This window comes from Malus domestica, chromosome 08 (genome assembly GCF_042453785.1).
Source record: "Malus domestica chromosome 08, GDT2T_hap1".
Taxonomy (NCBI): Eukaryota; Viridiplantae; Streptophyta; class Magnoliopsida; order Rosales; family Rosaceae; genus Malus; species Malus domestica.
Window position 1 is genome coordinate 27,171,578 of NC_091668.1, and position 21,363 is coordinate 27,192,940.

Sequence of the window (21,363 nt, forward strand, 5' to 3'; positions counted from 1 at the left end):
TAGACCAGCTAGCATTATCTAATAGTATTCATATGTAACTACAACTTAGTTCCACGTATGAATGAAAATTTGTTCTTCTATTAATCAAGATGTATGTTTTTCTTTGTTATTAATATGAATGAAAATTTTGTTTCTTGTATTGATCAAAATTTTACGTACATTAAGTCTTTCAATTAAACATACTTTAGGTTTTGCATGTCATAACATGTATTATGCCCGACATTTTTGCAAGGCTTGGTGTGTCATGACATGCTTTCCGACATGCATTAATTTTATGATGCTTGGCATGTCATGACATGCATTTGAGACACTTTGCGAGGCTTGGCATGGTATGGGTGTTAAAGATCAACACCGGCCCATTAAGATTAGTCGGTACAAAGGAACTAAATTGGTCTAGTTCAAACATGCATGGTTTTCTCTAGAAGATTCTATAATGGGAATATGCTAGAAAACTCTAGCGAAGAAGGTTGTTCCTTAAGTTGGTGGAAGATTCTAGAAGAATGGTGAGGTTTCCACCAACATGCAAGATTAGTGTAGATAATTCTAGCTTGGGAAGTTAGTAGAATTATCTAGATAACTCTAGCATGATGTTTTCATGCTTCTCTAAGGTTCCATCCATGCCTATAAAAGGAGAAGGCATCCACACCATTTGTATCAATCAAGCAACCAACCAACCAACCAACCAAGTGAGAGTGAGAAGTAAGAGTAGTCTTGTGAGGAGTATGAGTGATCTAGAGTTTGTCTCTAGAAAGTGAGTGAGTGTCATTACTTTAGTCTAAAGAAAGCATTGGAATTGTCACTGTTCCTTACTGTTCATGCACCTGAATTTCAGTTTAATTACATCCATACCATTGGTTTAATGAGTGGGCTTTGTGGAAGTTTTGGGTTCGGCCTGGGGGCTTTTTTTTGGGTTTGGGCAGATGGCCTTTTGCTGGTTTGGCCTATGGCTGGTTTTATTTGGTTGGTTTCGGTAGGGATAGGAAAGCGGTGAGGTGAATGTCGTGAGTCCAGTCTAGCTTGCAGAATGGCAGGGAGTAGAGTAGAGATGGAAGAGTCGTGGGTGAGAGAAGAGGAGAGAGGGAAGAGTCGTGCGTTTGAAACGGGATGTGAGGAAAGACGGGAGGAGAGAGAGAGAGGGGTAGGATGAGCGAATCAAGGGTAGGGGTGCCTGAGAGTTTGGTTTGAAGGGTCGACAGCAAAGGGTGCGGAGAGAGACGGCGAGGCAAGTTGGGAAGGCTAGGGGTAGGGTTCCTTTCGGGATTTTGGTTCCAGCTGGATGCCATTTCTTCAACAATTAATGGGGAAGGCATGGTTGCATGCAGTTTCTGGGGTTGTGGGAGACATTTATGGATTTTGTCCAATGTTTTTAAAGAAGGATAGAGAGTGAGAGGGAGAGGGCAGAAAGCATGATTTGATTGAGTGGCAGGGATATTTAGAGGTTTTGTACTCTGATTCAATAGCTCAAACACTGTTTTTCAGTCATTGTTTATTGTTTGGTTTGTCATTTGCTTTGTTAAAACTATGATTACCATTTTATTGTTTCGATTAAGTTGTAAAGGAATTTTATAGCCCGTTTAGTTGGGTGTTAGGAAGATCAATCTGGTTAGTGCACTGTTTCGTGCACTGTTAGAGTCAGGTTTGTGTCTTTATAACTTTGGTAGTTACACTGTGCTCATTTCTCTGTTTCTTCATGCTTTGCTCCTGTTTCCTTCTCAACAAATCAAACTGAGGTTCCTTTCTGCTTTACATCCTTTGAATATCTCTCTGTTACTAGGTTGTTTCTCCATACTTTGTTGCTTCTATATTTTTGTGATAAGGGTGTTAGAAGGCTGTTTTAGTTGTTGTTTTGCTCCTCTGTTGATAGATTGTTTTTGCAAATCTTGGTTGCTTATGTATTTCTGTTACTAGATTGTTTCTCCATACTTTGTTACTGCTGTATTTATGTGATAAGGGTGTTAGAAGGCTCTTTTAGTTATTGTTTTGCTCATCTGTTGTCGTGTTTAATTTTGTTTTGTTTTGTTTTTTGCTTTAGGAAATCGTGGTTCTTCAGATTTGGGCATTTTGTTTGCAGCCTTCAAAGCACTGTGTATTTAAGGTGAGCAAATTCAAGATTTTAGAGTTTTGATTTAGAGACGATGCCTGATAAATTCGGTAGGAAATTTGAGATAATACTAGGAAAGTTTTGCTCTTTTCTAAACTAGGTTGTTGGATTCTTTTATCTGGGAACATTTTAGATTGAAAACTGTAACTTTGTGCGAGGTTTCATGAAATATAGGAAGTGTGCTTCCTCACTTTATGTTTCTATATTCTTGCGTTTTTCCATTACAGTATTGAACTCAGTGAAATGCTATTATGAATTGGAGTGGTTCCTATTGTCTTTGAGTGATTCTTATCACAACAATCAGGGAGAAAATCCCTCTCTTTTTTTAATAATTTTTACTCTAGGTCTACGATTATCTAAATGATGCAGCACTGAACAAGAGTTAGGCCTTCAACTTAGCGTCGCAAAAACTTACTACCAATAGAGAGTTTGTAAGCACTTATGTTCCGACTCAGATCCTTACCGATATTTTGTGAATGTTGAAACGATATAGCACTAGGCCCAAGGTTGAGAACAGGTTAGATTTTTTTATTTTTTTTGTGTGATTAACGTATTTGTAAAACTTGATTGCATGGCATAATCTATAAAACTAAAACTTGGTTCCATGACATAACCTCTCCGACAACAAAGTCATGCTTGAAAGTTTGCATGTACTGGCAACCCTTAATCCTTATCCATACTAAATTAATAATCACAAAAATAATTTTGTATTCAATTAACATAGTCGTGGTGAAATGTTACTTTCATCTTTCTGTTCAATGAAAGAAAACCTTTTCAAAAGGGTTTTCTTTTGTTTTTCTCACACACCAAACGCTGCATTTGTGCATGTAATGAACTCATGTATGGAAATTGAAACAAGATGTCATATATGATTCGAACGTTGATTCAAGCTGTTGAGCTTTGGATTCTGGGTGATGATGGTTAATATGATTTTGTTTTCGATTTCAGGAGATTGGATTTTTCGAGTTGGTGACTTTTCTTTGAAGCCTACGAAGACCTCTGTGTTTAAGGTTAGTGGTTTTGATCTTCCATGGTTTTGATTCAACTTGCAGCCTAAGGTGTAATTTTAGATATGAGACTTTCAAGCTTTTTCATTAATCTTAACCTTGATTAGTTAACTATAATTAAATTAATTTTTTTTTTTATTTTGACCCCAACATTCAATTTTATTAATTCAATTTTGATAAATGATTGAAAATTTTTCAATGATTGTATTACCGTGTTTGATTATTGATTGAGCAGTTGGATATATTTTCTTGCTTAAGTTTTTCTTAGGTGTGTGCTAAATTGGATGTTAGTTTGGTTATTTCCGAGCTTTCACATGACTTCAGATACCCAATAGAGTATGAAGACCCCAACTTTAATTTTGCGCGTGTTTTGGTGCCTGCAAATGAAATCTGGCATAGCGAAATCTTGCATGGTGAAATTATGATAACTTTCCCTTCATCTTTAGATTAGCAAACAGAAGAATGAATTCAGAACAGTAGGATTTCGATTTCTTTTTCTTTACTCATTTGATTCGCTGGGTTTACAGATTTTAAAGGTTCAACATCCACCCGATGTCCATTTCTGAAATACATTAATTTTGCTTTTTATTTTTCTGGGTATACATTATCTGTGAAACTTTGGTCTTGATTTGACTTTTTGAAAGAAGAAAAGAAAAGGATAACTGAGAGATTGGTTTTTTTAAGAAAACCCATTTGGATATGGAATAGGATCATTTGACTAGGCCTAAGAGTCATACGACCAGCGTTTGTTTTCGTTGATTTTCTGTAGGGAGATTGGTTTTTTTACCTGGAACTGCTGAAAAGAATAGAATTCGGCTGTGTATATGTGTATGGTTTTACGCGTTTCGCTCAGTTGACAATTTGATAATGGCTGAAGTGCATTCTTTAGTGAAATGTGTTTTCTTTCCTCGATTGTAAATATCTTTTTTGGTATTTTGCAAGTCGAAACAAAGTGAAAGCTTTAGCCTCTGAATTTTGCAACCGCTACCTTGCTGCTTTGGTAAAGTCTCAACTTCTTTATAATATCAATTAATTTTCGCTGTAATGTTAGGGTATTGAGTAGAATTCATATGCTCCATAGAACATATGAGTAGACGTAGCAGCACACTTAATATCATATTGCATTTGCAAATGAAAATGATTTTAGCCATGTTAATAAACAGTGAATTAAGAGAACATCAAGGCTAGGTTTGAGGTAAGTAAAACCTTGAGGCCAGAGTTTGCTCGAATATTATCTTAAGCATCTCAAGTGAACGCTTCACTACACACACATACACACACACACTCACCAGTCGTCACATACTTTGGGTTGTACCTGTAAGAGGACTAATATTCCCCATCTTGATCATAGAATTAGCAACATCAGCAAAGAACAAATTAGGATTTGTGTTATAGCTTTGGACCAAACTGAGTTTTTTAGTTGTTCAAGTGGTTTTTCCCAATTGTTACAATTAGCTAATGCATTACTATGTAATCTGTGTTGACAGGTGAAACAAAACTTTCGTTGGTTTGAAATATTTGTTCAAGTTTTCATTTAATTTATATTATTTTAACTCCATTTCTCCTAAGAGATTTATAAACGTATAAAATAAGAAACTATTATCGTTTTTCTGGTTGCAAAATATATAGTTGCAGTGGTTAATTGTGATGTGGAAATGAGAGTTTTTGAAATTTAATTTCCACTTGCATTCTATTATTTCGAGATTTTAGAAGGTGGGTGTGGTTTAGGGTTAGAGTTTGGAATTCTGTGCAAATTCATTGAAGTTGTTGGTTATGCAGATGGTGGTGTGTGTATACAAATGATATGCGTCTATTCTTTTGCTTATATTTAAATCACATTTGAATCAAGACTTTCATATGTCACCTGAACTTAAATATGGTCTTTTCCCATTCTTTCCGTTTCAGACTTCTTATCTTTATGATTCTTTTTTAATTAACTGTTTGGTTCGATCGCTTTATGTTATTTGTCTGCTGTCTGCTTTGCTCTCATTCTTGGTTGTCTTTGTAATCCTCTCATTGTCCAGAGGTTGGATGGTTTGTTTGTTTTTTTTTAAATTTTGTTTGTACAATTCAGTCTGTGATTCTGTTATTGTTTGGTTGGTGTTTTCGTTAGGTTTTCTAATAATGAACTATCTCATCTTCCCGAAGTTCTTTAACATGTGTTGTTCACAACTGCGCTCTCTCAACGAACTAGACATTTTAAAAAAAAAAATTCACAACTTCTATACTTAGGAAAATGAGTAACCTTTTAACAATGCATGAATGCAACTAAGATGTTCAGAAAAATTCATGGCTATTAACATTAAAACTACAAGTATCATTAACTCATAAATACTTAGGTTATGTATTTTCTTTATCGGCTAAAACTTCAAAATTTGATCTAAAACACTGTCAAAATGCTTTTTGATTGTGTTTTTTTTTAAATTTATATGTAACTTTTGGTAATCTTATATTTTTACTTTATTAATGTGAGTTGTTAAGTTTTTCATGGTGTTATTCTTCAACTCACAAGCTTAAAGATACTTCAAAAAAAACAGAAATATTGACGCTATATTTAAATTTTGATTCAGGGTAAATAAAATGGTACAAGAGATCAATCGAAGAGAACAACAGATTCTAGGAGGAGTTTTTGTAAAAAATTTAAGGCAACTGGTTAAGGCTCGACACGATGAACAAAATCGAGGGACATTAGTGAGATATTCTGACACTGCCCCGGGACCTGGTACAAAGAATTCAGTGAAAATAGAAAAAACAAGGATGGGTTTGCGTGTTTATGGTAGGGGTGCAAACCGAAACAAATTGGTGGTCCATACTATGTATCCACCTGCAAATCGTAGTAATCCGCCGAAAGAAAAAGTTCCGCTGGATAAAACACTTTCACAACGCTTTTTGGGGTTTTCCAATGGCATCCACAGGTTTGCTAGCTGGAAAAAGGTTGGAGTTTTGTTGCTCTTGCTTGCCTCCGCCGCAACGGCCTTTGGAGTTTTAAATGTCTAGAGAAGGGGTGGGTCTTTAGATAAGATAAGGGCAATGTAAACTTTTTTTGTTCGGTCATAAGGGCAATAATGTAAACAGATAAGCCTTTAACCGTTTTAAGGATACACTGTTGTTAATACTCTGTTTTTCCACCTTTTTGGTCAACTTCTATGTTGCTGATGAATGTATTTTGCTGACCCTTATATTCTTTTAAGGATAAACTGTTGTTCACACTCTTCTTTGCACCTTTTTGGTAGACTTCTATCTCACTGATAAATGATTTTTCCTAGCAACAACCTTATCGTGCTGGGATTTTTTTTCTCTCCTTTTATTTTTTATGCCATTTATGTTGTTGTTGATAGGATCTTTTAGCTGATGCTTCTTTGCTGGTTCTACACTTTTAAAGCCGTTGCTATCTTGATGTTTTAGTTTTCATAGTGAGCTGGCCTCTCTTGTCATCGACTTTTTCCTTTGCTTATATCGTCTCATGCTGAACAAAGCCAATGTATGTAGCAAGGTTGCTAAAATTGAGTGGATTTGTTATCCAATTGCACCTTTAGTTTGTTTAGTCAGTGGTGGAGAGGGGATGAGACATGACGGTATGGCGGGTTGGTGAGTCGCTGAAGTACTGGATCAGATGTTAATGGCTGCTTAAATGGGGTTTTAGTATACAGATGTTTAGATTAGGATATTTTTTTTTGCCATTTTGTGATCCAGATCTAATTGTAGGTTTCGTGTTGCATGTCTCCATCTTTAAAATTTAATTTTTTTTATTAAAAACAGAGCATATAGCAGCATGTGAAAATATATGGATTAAACTATAAATGCATACGTTACACACTACGGACACAAACCAACACGAACTCAAAAATAGCCGGAGTGTCTATAAGTGTCATTGTATTTGTAAATAGTACTACAAACACATCATAATTCCACACGACCCGCCCCATTAGTGTTCTATTCAAATGCCTATGGATCTCATATCAACATTTACGAGGATTCAACACCTGAATCATTTGATCCTGGAGCATACTGTTCAAAATCACCACGGTTGATGTATCATTTTCACTTGCTTTACTTGCCTCCCAGGCAGAAATGGTGGCTTCTCCACTTTTCCCCCAAACAGATACGGTATCTTCTCTGGCGGTATTTGTTCGTATGCTGGAGTGGTATCTTCTCCTGCCTTGCCTATCCCCCAAGTAGGTGCGGCATGTTCTTTAGCTAGAGTTTTACCCCACGATGATGAAGAGCATCAATTGTGTGGCTCTTGCTTTTTTTGCCTTTGCTTTCAGCAACGATTTTTGGTGCCGTAATGAATTTTTCTCATAACGCATATAAAAACCTTTTACTTTGGTGCTTTTATTAAACCTAGAAAAACGCATATCTCACTTTTACAATTTGATTAGTAGTTGTTGAATGGATTTACCTAATTCTTTTACTATCAATTTGATTTTACATGCTTTGTCGGTTTTTATTCGTGTAAGTATATAAAAACTGCGTCATGAATTACAATTAGTCAATCTATAGATGAGCTGGCATTGTTAAGTGATGCGCTTAAACTCAAAACATGCTAGAGTATTTCTATCATTAATAATTTGTATCAAGCTCAACATTTCATAAGAGTCCAAATTGAGAGCTTTGTGAAAAAGAATGAAACTACATCACAACATTACATTGCTTGTAACACATGCTAATATATTTTTAGCTAGAGCAAAAGTCCATTATCTTGCCTTCCGGACTTTGTCATGGTTGCAATATCTGGTGATTTATTTTATCCTGTTAGCCTGTTGTAAGATCAACCAAAAGTGTTTTGCCCTGTTGTTATTCTTTTGCATTATATGCTTTTTTTATTATTAGCTCGATTGTGCTTTAGTATTGTTGGTCTTTCTCGGTGTTAAATTGTTCATGCTGTCTCACTTTTGCATCTAATTAGTCAACCTAGGACAAAATTTAAACGTTTTAAATCCTGATCGTCTCTATTTCAGGCAATTCATTTTTTTTTTGCTAACCCAAAAGCTTTTGCTAACCTAAAGGCTTTTGATGCATGTCATTTCTTTAAAGTATTAAAACATACGTCGTTCCAATTATATATGGGTTTATATTTTCTCTTCCTTTTTGTAGGTTCTACAACTTTTGTTTTAATCGTTGCAATCTTGCATTACTGCTCAGTAGGATTTGTGCCCAGCTACAATCCCGTCTCTATATAGGTTAGATTTCTGCACCTTTAAGGAACATCACCTTCTTCATTTCTGTTTGCTCTTTTGAGACCTTATGGTTGCTTTGCTGTTTGATCTTTATGTTCGTCTTCTTTATCGCTATTTTTTTAGCAATCGTTGCATGCTTTATTCATACCTTTTACCGTTTCAACGGGAAACAACGCTATTCAAGAAGACAGCCGCATATTAAGTTTCTCTATTCTTTGTTCTAATCTAATCTCATTATGATTGTGTTTTTACTGTTATGTTTAGAATGTGTTTGTGTTTTCAATCACCCCTTGCTTTAATGGGTTATAGCTCGCTGCTGATGTCATTTGGTTTAGATGGTTCTTTCGTTGATGTGTTGCTTTTATTAAAGAGTGCGCTACTGTTTCTGTTTTTTTCCCCTTTGTATAGTTTTATGTCTAAACGAATAAGGCGACCTAGAAGGGCCGTTGAAATTCAACGTGCCTATTTGGATGCGGTTGTTGCGGATGGTGATCTCAATAATTCAGAGTTGCAAGATGTTCCCACCGCTTACGACGATCAAGATAATGATGTTTCAACATCTTTGAACAACCAAGAAAGCCCTCCCCAAACATTTGCATCAGCTTTAAAACAAAATATTCCCATCCGTGGTGTTTTTAACCCACATTTCGAACCTGGGACAAGTTCTCATCAGATTTCTGTACCGGTTTTCCTTGCTGATCGTGCCAATGAGCACAGTTTGTTAGCCATTCATGCTCAAACCAATCATTCTGGCTTGAACCTGCTGATAACCGGACAAGCCAACTATCAAAAAAAAAGAAAAAGTATGCAATCTTTCAACATAACTCTATTCTCATTCTTACTAATTTCAAAAGTTAAGTTTCCTCCATCAGTTAACTTAAGGTTGTCGATTTGATGAATGCTTATGTTAATCTTTGTTTTTATAGGGATTGATCTAGAATATGTTGATTTTGGCTTAAGAAATTGTCAATGTCAATATTGCGGTGCTCTGTTTTGGTCTACAGAACAGTCCGCCAAGAATGCTTCATCTTCTACCTTGCAGTTCACCACGTGTTGCATGAGTCAAAAAGTAAAATTCCCACGCGTTAAACCCACCCCTCCTTATTTGGATGATTTGTTGAATCCCAAAAATTCTCGAAACAGCTTGCAATTTAAAACAAATATTAGATCGTATAATTCAATGATGGCATTAACATCAATGGGAGCCAAAGTCGATGCATCAATCAACAAGGGTCGGGGTCCTTATGTTTTTAAAATTAATGGTCAAGTCCATCATTTGATGGGTTCTTTATTGCCTCTGGAGGGCGAAATTCCTAAATTTGCACAACTATACATTCATGATACTCAAAATGAAGTCAGTAATCGTATTGGTTGTTTTAGTGGATCAGAAACGGTTGAAAAACTCGACCATCATGTTGTTGATGGCCTCATTAAAATGCTAGACGACTGTAATGAGGTCGTTAAGATTTTTAGACTCGCTAGAGATATGATTGATGAAGGGTCCACAAGTCATTTATGTTTGCGTTTATACGGTGCACAGGCTAACCATGATGCACAATATAATTTGCCGGCGTGTGACGAGATAGGTGGCTTGATAGTTGGGGATATCGGCGAATTCCACACTGAAAGAGATATCATTGTGGAGCATAGGACGCATGGCCTGCAAAGAATCACAAAGTTACATCCTAAGTACATGGCACTACAATATCCTCTTCTTTTCCCCTACAGTGAAGATGGGTATAAGAAGGGCCTTCCTTGGAATCCAGATTATAAAGGGAAAAAACCAAAAACTGGGGGAGTATCACTGAGAGCGTTTCTAGGTTATCAAATTCAGGATAGACCAGGACAAAATGACACCCTATTGAAAGGTGGTAGATTGTTTCAACAATATTTAGTTGATGCATATGCCACGCTTGAAGAAGATAGGTTAGATTTTATTAGGACAAATCAAGATTCTTTTAGAACAGAAAATCTTAAAGCAATTCATGAAGCTCTCAAAGCAGGAAATACAAGCAGTTCTGGTGTTGGCAAGAGAGTCATTTTGCCAACTTCGTTTACTGGCAGCGTTAGATATATGATTAATAATTATCAGGATGCGATGGCCATATGCCGTCACTTTGGAAATCCTGATTTATTTATCACTTTCACCTGCAATGCTAAATGGCCTGAAATTATTGAAGATCTACGTGATAAACCTGGTTGTAGGCCTGAAGACAGGCCTGATATAGTCTCCCGAATTTTTAAAGCAAAGCTTAACCATATGATTAAATTCATCAAATCAGGGAAACCTTTTGGCGATGTTGAATCAGGTTAGTTAATCGCTATTGGCCAAAATTTTCCCTTTCTTTGTTTATCTATCTAATCATTACATATCTAGAGTGTTTTGTTTTGATGTCTTTGCATTCTCTATTTAAAAACAGTGATTTACACGGTGGAGTTCCAAAAACGGGGTCTTCCTCATTGTCATATCTTGGTCTGGGTGAACAAACATTATAAATGTCATTCTCCCTACGATGTTGATTCTATCATTTCGGCTGAGATTCCTGATGCAGATGTTGACAAAGTTGGGTACGATGCGGTTTCACAGTACATGATCCATGGGCCATGTGGTCTTGCAAATCGATTTTCACCATGCATGAAAGAAAACAAATGTTCAAAAAAATTTCCAAAACCTTTTACAAGTGAAACCACTTTTTCTGATGATGGTTTCGTTGCATATAAGCGTCGGGATATAGAAAATTTGTTTGTTCTAAAAAAAGGAATCAAGCTTGATAACGCATTTGTTGTCCCTTATAATCGTGAGCTATTATTGAATTATCAAGCGCATATAAATGTTGAATCATGCTGCCAATCAACACTCATCAAGTATCTTTTTAAGTACATAACTAAAGGTGTTGATCGGGCTAGAGCTGTTTTTGAGGATGAAAAGTTTGATGAGGTTGTGGCTTATCTAAATTGTAGATATTTATGCCCTTACGAAGCTGTTTGGAGATTGTTACAGTTTCACATTCATTTTAGGGAACCATCGGTTGAAAGATTGTCTGTACACCTTCCATCTGACCAAAATGTTGTTTTTAGAGAGACCGATGATCTAAACTATGTTATCAACCACCCTAATCTCGAAAGAACAATGTTAACGCAATGGTTTGAAACCAATGTCCAAGATCCTGATGCACGTAAGTTATCTTATGTTGAATTTCCGACGAAGTATGTTTGGAAAAATGATGAGAAACAATGGAGCCGTAGAAAACAAGGCAGATCTTTAGGTAGGGTTGCGTATGTTCACCCTGCTGCTGGTGAATTATACTATTTGAGGTTGCTGCTAAACTACCAGAAAGGCATCTTTAGTTTTGACCATTTAAAAACCGTCAAAGAGGTTCTTGAACCCACATTCCAAGCTGCATGCATGTCCCTTGGTTTATTGGGAGATGATAGGGAATGGAATAGCGCTATGTTAGAAGCAGTTATCACTGCATCATCTTTCCAATTGAGGCAATTGTTTGTCACGTTGGTGCTCTTTTGTGATGTCACTGATCCATCAGCTTTGTTTGAAGCAAATTGGAAAACCATGTGCGATGACATTTCCAAGAACATGCATAACGCTTTTGGGCTACAAGATCTTTCTAAATATCAGGATGAACTTAGAAATTCGCTTTTGTACGAGTTAGAAAAGTTGTTTACAGCTTCAAATAGTTCTCTATCAAAGCATCACCTACCACAACCGAATAATCTAATGATGGATAGACTTAAAGCTAGGAGTTTGAGAGAAGAGTTAAATTATGATGCTAACTCACTAAAACAAGAGCACTCACTCCTGATCGGCCAATTAAATAAGGAGCAAAAATTAGTTTATGACAGCGTCATGGAGACGATTGACAACAATAGATCTGGCCTATTTTTTGTGCATGGTCATGGTGGAACAGGCAAGACTTTTTTGTGGACCACCATCATAACTAGAATTAGATCCCAAAATCAAATTGTTTTAGCGGTGGCTTCATCTGGAATTGCCTCCCTCTTGCTTCCTGGTGGAAGGACGGCTCACTCTAGATTTAAAATTCCTATCAACATCACTGATTGTTCGGTTTGTGAAATTAAAAAAGGGACTCATCTTGCAAAACTAATCACTGACGCTACTCTTATTGTTTGGGATGAAGCCCCCATGAATCATAAACGGTGTTTTGAAACTCTAGATAGATCCCTTCGTGATGTTCTTAAAGGGTCAAAACCAGGCTTTGACCATTTGCCATTTGGAGGTAAACCAATTCTTTTCGGAGGTGATTTCAGGCAAATTCTTCCTGTTGTTCCAAGCGGAAGTGTTGCTGACATCGTTCAAGCTTCATTTACGAGTTCATACCTTTGGTCCTATTTAACTATATTTTTCCTTAAACAAAACATGAGGCTTTCGAAAACAGGTCTGAACGAAGTGGAAAAAAAAGAACTCGCTGATTTTGCAAAGTGGATACTAGATATTGGAAATGGTACTGTTGCCAAATCTATATCTTCAGCTGATGAAGAAAGCTCTTGGGTCGAATTTCCAAACCAATTCCTTATCCATTTTGATGACGATCCCATCAAAGCCATGGTTTCAGCTGTGTATACAAATTTCAAAGCAAATTTCCGAGATGTCTCATATCTGAAAGAAAGAGCTATTGTGACGCCACGAAATGATACAGCAACTGAAATCAACGATTTTGTGTTGGGTATAGTACCTGGCGAACGTCATACTTATCTCAGTTTTGATTCGGTGTCTTCTGCAACAGAAAATTCTGAAAATTTAGATATGCTTTATCCAATAGAATTTCTAAACCAACTTGATTTACCTGGTTTGCCGCACCACAAGTTGTCTTTGAAAGTTGGTGCCCCAGTGATGTTGATCAGAAATTTAAATCAAAGTCAAGGGCTGTGTAATGGAACACGATTGGTTGTAACACAATTGAACGACAGAGTTGTACAAGCAAAAATCATGACGGGAAGCAACATTGGCGAAAGAGTTTATATCCCCAGGATCATTACTGAATCATCTCAGCATAAATATCCTTTTACTGTGCGAAGACGACAATACCCTCTAAAAATTTGTTATGCAATGACAATCAACAAAAGTCAAGGACAATCCTTGAAAATGGTTGGTTTGTTTCTATCGCAGACTGTTTTTTCTCATGGACAACTCTATGTTGCGCTATCCAGGGTCACCTCAAAAAAGGGTCTCAAAATTGTTATTGCTCACAATAGTGACATGCCTTACGGTTATACAAAAAACATTGTTTATAAAGATGTATTGAAACATTTACATACAGGTATACGTTTATGTTCACATTTTGTCCCTTTGTTATTTTTTTTGTTTGTAAACATGGCTCCACCATTTCTTTCATAAATCACCCTATTCAATGTTGAATTTAATTTGCTTCTAAATTTTTCATCTTTTGCTAGATTAATGGATGCGATGCCAATTAGTTTTCTGACGCCGTACCAACCAGGAAACAAACTCCAGATCAGGGTTTGTAGGATATGGGTCACGAAGAGCATCGGAAATGATCCTCAACCTACAAGTCTTGATTGTGTATTTGTTGATAAACAAGTAAGATTCTTACACCTTTTAACCTGTCGTCAAACACTACTATTTTCGTGTATCAAAATGTGCACACAATTATTACAGCACACTTTTGTGATCAAACTTATCTTAAAGTTCGTGAACCAAATCCTCTACACAATTATACATCATTTCTGCATAATTAATATTTGGCGAATTGTTTTGCTAGATTCAATGTTAGCCCTCGACATTCATTTAGAGGCTGCATTTAACCAGTTCATGCAGGTGAACAACAAATCAAAATTCCATTTTTTTTCCCTATAATAGCATGGCTTAAAATAAATTGCATTATTAACAAAAATATTCATGGTACACCATACACAATTCGGCTCTCTTTATATTTCACTAGAGAGATTATATTTTGTTATTTTTGAGGAAGATTTTTTAACTGAACAAACGAAGCTGAGTATCAACTACCAACTATTCTTTTCCTTAATTTATTTTCTTCTTTTTTCCTACCTGTACAAATGAAACTAAATATATATTTACAAAGTTGCTTCAATTGCTGCGAATTTCATTCTTAAAGTAATCTTCTCTATTATCTTCCATATGATCTTACATGTTATCTCTGTAGGAACCACTATGCTACGCTTACTTCTTACGTGGTTCCATAACCTTTTGCGTTAAATGTTCTCCTGCTCATTTAGTATACTGTCTGATTTTATTTTTCTTCTTCTGAAAGGGGGATGCGGTTCATGCAACCATGAACAGTCGAGACATGCAATATTTTTTTAACCATCTAAGGGTTGGCGAAGCATACGAAATCAACAAATTTCGTGTTGTTCACAACAGGACATCAAGCAAGGTTGTCCCTCATGCTGCCATAATTGAATTGAACAGCAAAACCACAATCGTTCCTATTGACAAAACAAGCGAGGAAATCCCGATGCATTGGTTCAATTTAATTGAGCTTGAGCAGCTTTACGAAAAAATCGATAGGGATGTTGAACTTACAGGTAACAAATTTACTCTTAAGCGCCACTCCAAAATATGAGAATCATTTTAATTTTTTTGTTGGCTTTGGTGCACACTCATTCTCGCTAATGAACATCGTCTATAGATATATTTGGTTGCTTGACGGCTGTGCAGCCAATTGAAGAGGTAACCATCCAACGCACAAGAATTGCAAAGAAGAGAAATCTTAATCTCCAAAATATCAGGTTATTTCTATATGCGTTAAACTCTGATTACAATTTTCACATATGACACCGTAGACGTAACGTATAACTGACTAACACCTTCTTAATTATTTACAGGGGTGAAACAGTAAGGATCACCTTATGGGGAGAGACTGCGACAAATTTTGAGGACAGTGGAATACAATCGTTATTGCCACCCGTGTTTGTTGCTTTAACAAGCCTCAAAGTTAAACAATACCAAGGTCATGCCCCGACATGCTTTATTAAACTGCTTAAAGTTTCAATTTGTTCATTATTCTCTTTTTATCTATAGGAAAGCCTGTTCTTGGAAGCACAGGATCAACCGTTTATGTTTTCAATCCGGACATTCCACAACTCTCTGAATACAAGCGCAGGTAAATAAACAACCCTTCTTTAAGAACTTTTGCATTTATATTTTTTAGTTTAATCTTTCTCACCCAAAACATGCAAAAAATAGGTTTGAGCATCTAAAATCACCTATGCGGATCTTGCCCAGCTCAACTGACATGTATACAAGGCATGCTATTGGTGCTGCTTCTGAACCAAAAACGATAGACGAGTTGCTTTTACTTGATCCTACGTTGCACAAGGTTAGTCTCTCATTACCAACCTGTTACAAAAATTTCAAACTGTTACAAAAAAAACATACCAACAATTATAATGCCCCGGAATGAAATCAATTATTTAATATCAAGATCAATGAAGATATGATATCCCTAAGATATCTCAAAAGGAAAGTCAAATATAAGATGTAAAATTCATTAAGCTATTAGATGCCTTTTCTTTATGGTTATTATGCTTAATATTTATGTAAGCATAGGCTTTAGAATAATAACTAACATGAATGAGAAGTACAATCAAACTGAACAAGCAGTCCACCAATATGCTGTTGCCAACGTGCAATACCCCCAGGATATTAAAAGTATGACAGAGTGCCTATTCGTGTTTACTCCATGTTTCCAAAGCGATGCTTAAATGATTAATGAAAATATGATACCCCTAAGACATCTCAAAAGAAAAGTCAAATGCAACATGTAAAGTTCATTAAGCTATCAGATACCTTTTCTTTATGGTTATCACGCTTAATATTTATGTAAACATAGGCTTTAGAATAATAACTAACATGAATAGGAGAAACAATCAAAGTGAACAAGCAGTCCACAAATATGTTGTTGATAACTTCCAATAACCAAGATATTAAAAGTATAACAGAGTGTGTATTCGTTTATACACCATGTTTCCAAGGTGATGATTAAATGTCGATGATCATTTTAAAACCTATGTTTCAATAACAGAATGCAAGTTTCACATGCAAAGCGACTGTTGTTGACTTCGATTTGGCCAGAGGTTGGTGGTACAACTCTTGCCCATCCTGCCATAAAGTTGTAAAGAAGATGTCTGGATCATTTCAGTGCAACGAACATGGTTTGATAAACAAATTACCCGAACCATGGTAATAATCTTTTGCATCTATTTTACGTCTAACGGTTATATTAAGTTGTTGAGTCCTTTTTGAAATTCTTATGATTATCAAATTCACACATAATAATGCTTTTATATCTATGATATTTTATGCGACGAGAAGGTAGAACATGTGACGAGCACACAGCTTTCTTCAACCAACATATATTTTTGCATTCACTCTCATGCATATGTTGGTCTTTGATTCATGATCTAAAATGCGTGCATACAAATAACTTTACAGTGGTCTCCATCTCCATTATACTTTGACTACTGTTTGACCCTTGGGAGTGTATTAGTGACATTATCGTAAATATTCCTGCTATAATGTGTTTAGGATACTCTACACCTATAGTGTTTTTCCCACCTTTAAAGAAGAAACTTAAGAGTTTCCAAAACAACCATAATGATGATACGTGAATGCTGCTTTGATGTAATAAGTCAATAAAATTTACACCACTTAGGAGGAATGGTTGTTTTCTCAGCTATTGTCATATGACCGCTTTTAAATATTGTAGCACACTTTCTTTAGTTTAAAGTTAACTGGTATGTTGAATTCAATAAGTTCAGTGACGAAATGGATATTGTAGGACCTCTCCATTTTGGTTACCAACTTTCGCTTAGAATGTATGATTGTCTAACACAAAATATCCTCCTCTTGCACAGGTTCAAGATCAATCTGATTGTCGAAGATAACACGAACCAACACAACTTCCTCATGATAGGAAGGCAAGCCGAAAAGATGCTTGGCGTTTCTTGCTACACTTTGGTGATAGAGAACGGACACGAGGACCCTTTCGTGGTGCCACCAATTCTTAACAATTTGGTCGGCAACTCAAAAACATTTCAACTCTCTTTTGGAAAGCAAAACACCGACTTTGCAAAAACAGACTTCATCGTTAATGGACTGGTTGAAGACCAACCGCTCTCCAACCCAACAATTGCCTCAGTCATACCACAAACACCCGCTACCAGTCTAGGCAAACAAATTACCAATCAAGCAACCCCCGCCCCATTGACACCTTCCCAACAACCAGATCAACAACCCAAATCAGTTGCACCCGCCATAACTTCAAAGAGAGTATTGTTCCCTGATCAAACGGACAAACCTGACAGGTAAAGTTTTCCTGACAATAAATGTTGTCATGTGTCAATCTTAATAATTATACTTGCTTCTCTTCAGTGTAAATCTAGCCAATCATGAAAAACTGTCTACAAAACTTTTTGCACCACTCTTTCGCACTCTTCTCCATGGCTATCATGTTTCTCTTTAACCTTATAAAATTTACCTTCATTAACAGCAAAAAACCTCGCCCCTAGCAAACAGACACAACCAATTCTGCAAGAATTGCTAGAGAATTCCACAATCTGGTTGTCCCCAAAATTGAACCGGCCGACAAAGTACCGATAGCCGCACTCAAGACAAAAACTCAGGCCAAAAAAACCAAAGATAGGTAAATTATAATTTGTTTTTCACACCCACATCTACACAATATCAATGATGGCAGTATCTGCTAAATTATTATTTATGTGTTTTTGCTATAGTGTGGAAGATGTCCGATCTCAGAAAAAGTGAACACCCACAATCTTCATCATCGAGTGCTACAGGATGTGCTACATGTTTTTTGGGTTGGAAATTTGTGCTTAAAAACTTAGGTGCTGGAACAAGAATGAAACACTTTTTAATGTTTTTTGTTAGTGCTAAAACAAGTGGCTAGCTTGCAAGACATATATTTAACCATCTTAACTGCAGAAGCAAACGAACTGTCAACTACATATTGCTTCTGTTTCTTCAGTTTCTTATGGGAACAACCCATTTGCATATTTTTTTCTTTTAACATTTGTGCTTCGGAAATGTTTTTTCTTAATGCTAAAACAAGTGGCTAGCTTGCAACACATATATTTAACCATCTTAACTGCAGGAGCAAACAAAGTGTTAACTGCATGTTGTTTCTGTTTCTTCAGTTTCTTATGGTAACAACCTTTTTGCATATTTTTTGCTTTTAATATTTGTGCTTCGGAAGTTAGCTGCTTAAACAAGTACTTGAACATTCACTTTCATCCTACTAATTGTGTAACAGGAGGGATTAAAAAAATGGCAGAAATTGTACATACAGAAGAACACAAACTTTATTCTTTTCTAGAGTTCCTGTTGGATCAGTGGTTCCCATCAACATATAACTCTGAGCACTAGAAATTTTCCCTTTTTTAAAACTAATATTTTCCTCTTTCTTCAAGAATGACAAACGATGTTGCAAATATGATTCTTCTACACGAATATGAGAAGACATCAACTTAAACGTGTTGTAATCATCATCCATCCCGCCGTAGCTTAAGGCAATTGGAAATACAGAACATGGAAGGAACGAAACCCATCAAGGAACTAGAAATAGTGAAAAGAAACAAAAATTTAATAGGATGTTATATAATCCGTACACATGTATAAAAACAACAATATGGCAGCCATTTAAATAGATAGAAATATAACCTTACTTTTGGCTGCTGCACGCCTATTGCAAAAAACACCACTGAGTATTTTCCAGATCTTTCATCAGTAACTCCATGAAATAATCTTTCGGCACCACTCCATGGTATAGAAAAGCAATTAAATTCCTATTGGACATAGAATTCAGTAGGACTCAAAATTGTTGTTAAAATAACACTGTTAAAAATTTGAGCTTTACTTACTGACTTTGTGTCTTATTCATGCAGTTACGCTTGAAATGTGTCTTCTTCATGCAGTTACGCCTGAAACAGTTGGTTCCCGCAGCAACGTGCGGGCTTATTTCCTAGTAACTTCTAAAGTTGTGTCCTTGTGAGTGTTGTAATATTTTGTGTGTGTAATACAAGTAATTTGTTTACTTGTGTTGTCTCTCCAACACTTGTGTTAGAGTTGTGTACTCTAAATTTTTCCCCAACAATTGGTATCAGAGCTGTACGATCAGGAACCGTCTCTAGTGAAGTTTTTGAGAATCGTGAGAAGTTTAGTACTTCGCAAGATTATTCGTTAATCTTGTTCGGCTTATCGAAGTTCTGTCGACACGATGGGAGATCTTCAAGTTGTTGGAGGAATCAAAAGTTGAACAACAAAAATTACAACACATGGGTGACGTGTATGGAGTCTTACCTACAAGGCCAAGATTTTTGGGATGTCATCGACGGTAATGAAGTTACGCAGCCAGAAGAAGACACCAGCGGCGCTCTGCGGAAGTGGAAGATCAAGGTAGGGAAAGCCATGTTTGCCCTAAAAACCATAGTCGAGGATGACATGTTGGAGCACATACGGAAAGCCAAGACACCAAAAGAAGCATAGGACACCTTCGCCACACTCTTTTCAAAGAGGAACGATACAAGACTCCAGCTTCTCGAGAATGAGTTGTTATCGGTGGCCCAACGAGACATGACGATTGCCGAATATTTCCACAAGGTAAAGTCTATTTGCCGTGAAATTTCTGAATTAGATCCTAGTGCTGCCATTGTAGAATCCAGGATAAAAAGAATAATTATCAATGGATTGAGACCCGAATATCAAGGCTTCATTGCCGCTGTACAAGGATGGCCGACCTAACCATCACTTGTTGAGTTTGAGAATTTGCTTGCCGATCAAGAAGCTTTGGCAAAGCAAATGGGAGGGGTCTCGTTAAGAGGTGAGGAGGAAGCACTCTACACCAAAACTAAAGGTAGCTTTAAGCAGCGTGCTCATGGTGGATCTAAAATAAATGGTGACAAGGCAAAAGGTCATCAAGGAGAAGGGAGTTCTCAACCAAGGGGAGCTCCGAAGTATCATGGCAACCATGGTCAGTCCCAGAATAATAAAAGTTTTGAGGGCAAGTGTTACAATTGTGGAAAGAAGGGCCATATGGCAAAGGATTGCTGGTTCAAAAAGCCCGCAGAGAGTAACGTTGCCAACTCAGAGAATAAAAGTGAAGATGACTGGGATGCCGTAGCATATCTAGCTATGGAGGAAGAATGGGACGCTGAAGCATCTTCTTGGTGGTGCTCAGAAAATGAGGTGTTCCCTGACTCAAGAGAGATTGAAGATACGTTGCATGAGGAAATGGGAAACCAAGTTGCCCAAACCCAAACGAGTCTAGATGAGCTCAAGGAATTGCTTAATGGTGACGATGTCAAGCAAGAAGTACCTAAGAGTCATTGGCAAACTGAAGAAGTTAGACCTAGTGAAGTGGAAGTATCGTTTCCACGATCACAACTAAGGAGGCCAACAGGAATACTGAAGTCAAATCTCAAATATGCCAACGCAGCCATAGTAGAAGAAGCAGTTGAAGCTGAGATGCGTATAGAAGCATCACAGAATTCTGAATGGCGTAAAGCTGGGAGAAAAGGATGCTACGCTAAAGAAATATCAAACTCGGGATCTAGTGGCAAGGTCAAGAAATGTGAAACCCATATCATGCAAATGGTTGTTCAAGATAAAGCGTCGACTGAGCGAGAAAAAAAGAATGAGCTGGTGTTGAAGGGGAGTGTTAAAGATCAACACCAGCCCATTCAGATTAGTCGGTACAAAGGAACTAGATTGGTCTAGTTCAAACATGCATGGTTTTCTCTAGAAGATTCTATAATGGGAATATGCTAGAAAACTCTAACAAAGAAGGTTGTTCCTTAAGTTGGTGGAAGATTCTAGAAGAATGGTGAGGTTTCCACCAACATGCAAGATTAGTGTAGATAATTCTAGCTTGGGAAGTTAGTAGAATTATCTAGATAACTCTAGCATGATGTTTCCATGCTTCTCCAAGGTTCCATCCATGCCTATAAAGGAGAAGGCATCCACACCATTTGTATCAATCAAGCAACCAATCAACCAACCAACCAAGTGAGAGTGAGAAGTAAGAGTAGTCTTGTGAGGAGT

At 36.7% G+C, this 21,363-nt stretch overlaps 1 protein-coding gene and 2 long non-coding RNA genes across 3 annotated transcripts; 2 read left to right on the forward strand and 1 right to left on the reverse strand.

The window, feature by feature from the left end:
- Window positions 1-3,002: 3,002 nt before the first annotated feature.
- On the forward strand, window positions 3,003-6,317 carry LOC114826352 (uncharacterized). The gene is made up of 2 exons (XR_003775164.2): window positions 3,003-3,111; window positions 5,679-6,317. It is a non-coding gene; the product is annotated as an uncharacterized lncRNA (long non-coding RNA).
- A 2,269-nt stretch (window positions 6,318-8,586) lies between these two features.
- On the forward strand, window positions 8,587-18,072 carry LOC139198147 (uncharacterized). The gene is made up of 12 exons (XM_070826412.1): window positions 8,587-9,004; window positions 9,215-10,597; window positions 10,709-13,582; window positions 14,045-14,100; window positions 14,558-14,831; window positions 14,936-15,035; window positions 15,132-15,256; window positions 15,328-15,409; window positions 15,493-15,625; window positions 16,331-16,382; window positions 17,087-17,612; window positions 18,042-18,072. The coding sequence occupies exons 1-12, from the start codon at window positions 8,587-8,589 to the stop codon at window positions 18,070-18,072; spliced, it is 6,054 nt and encodes a 2,017-aa protein (XP_070682513.1).
- Window positions 18,073-18,608: 536 nt separating this feature from the next.
- LOC114826353 (uncharacterized) lies at window positions 18,609-19,300 on the reverse strand. The gene is made up of 3 exons (XR_011583875.1): window positions 19,189-19,300; window positions 18,990-19,109; window positions 18,609-18,879 (listed from the first exon to the last, which is right to left on the reverse strand). It is a non-coding gene; the product is annotated as an uncharacterized lncRNA (long non-coding RNA).
- Window positions 19,301-21,363: the final 2,063 nt, after the last annotated feature.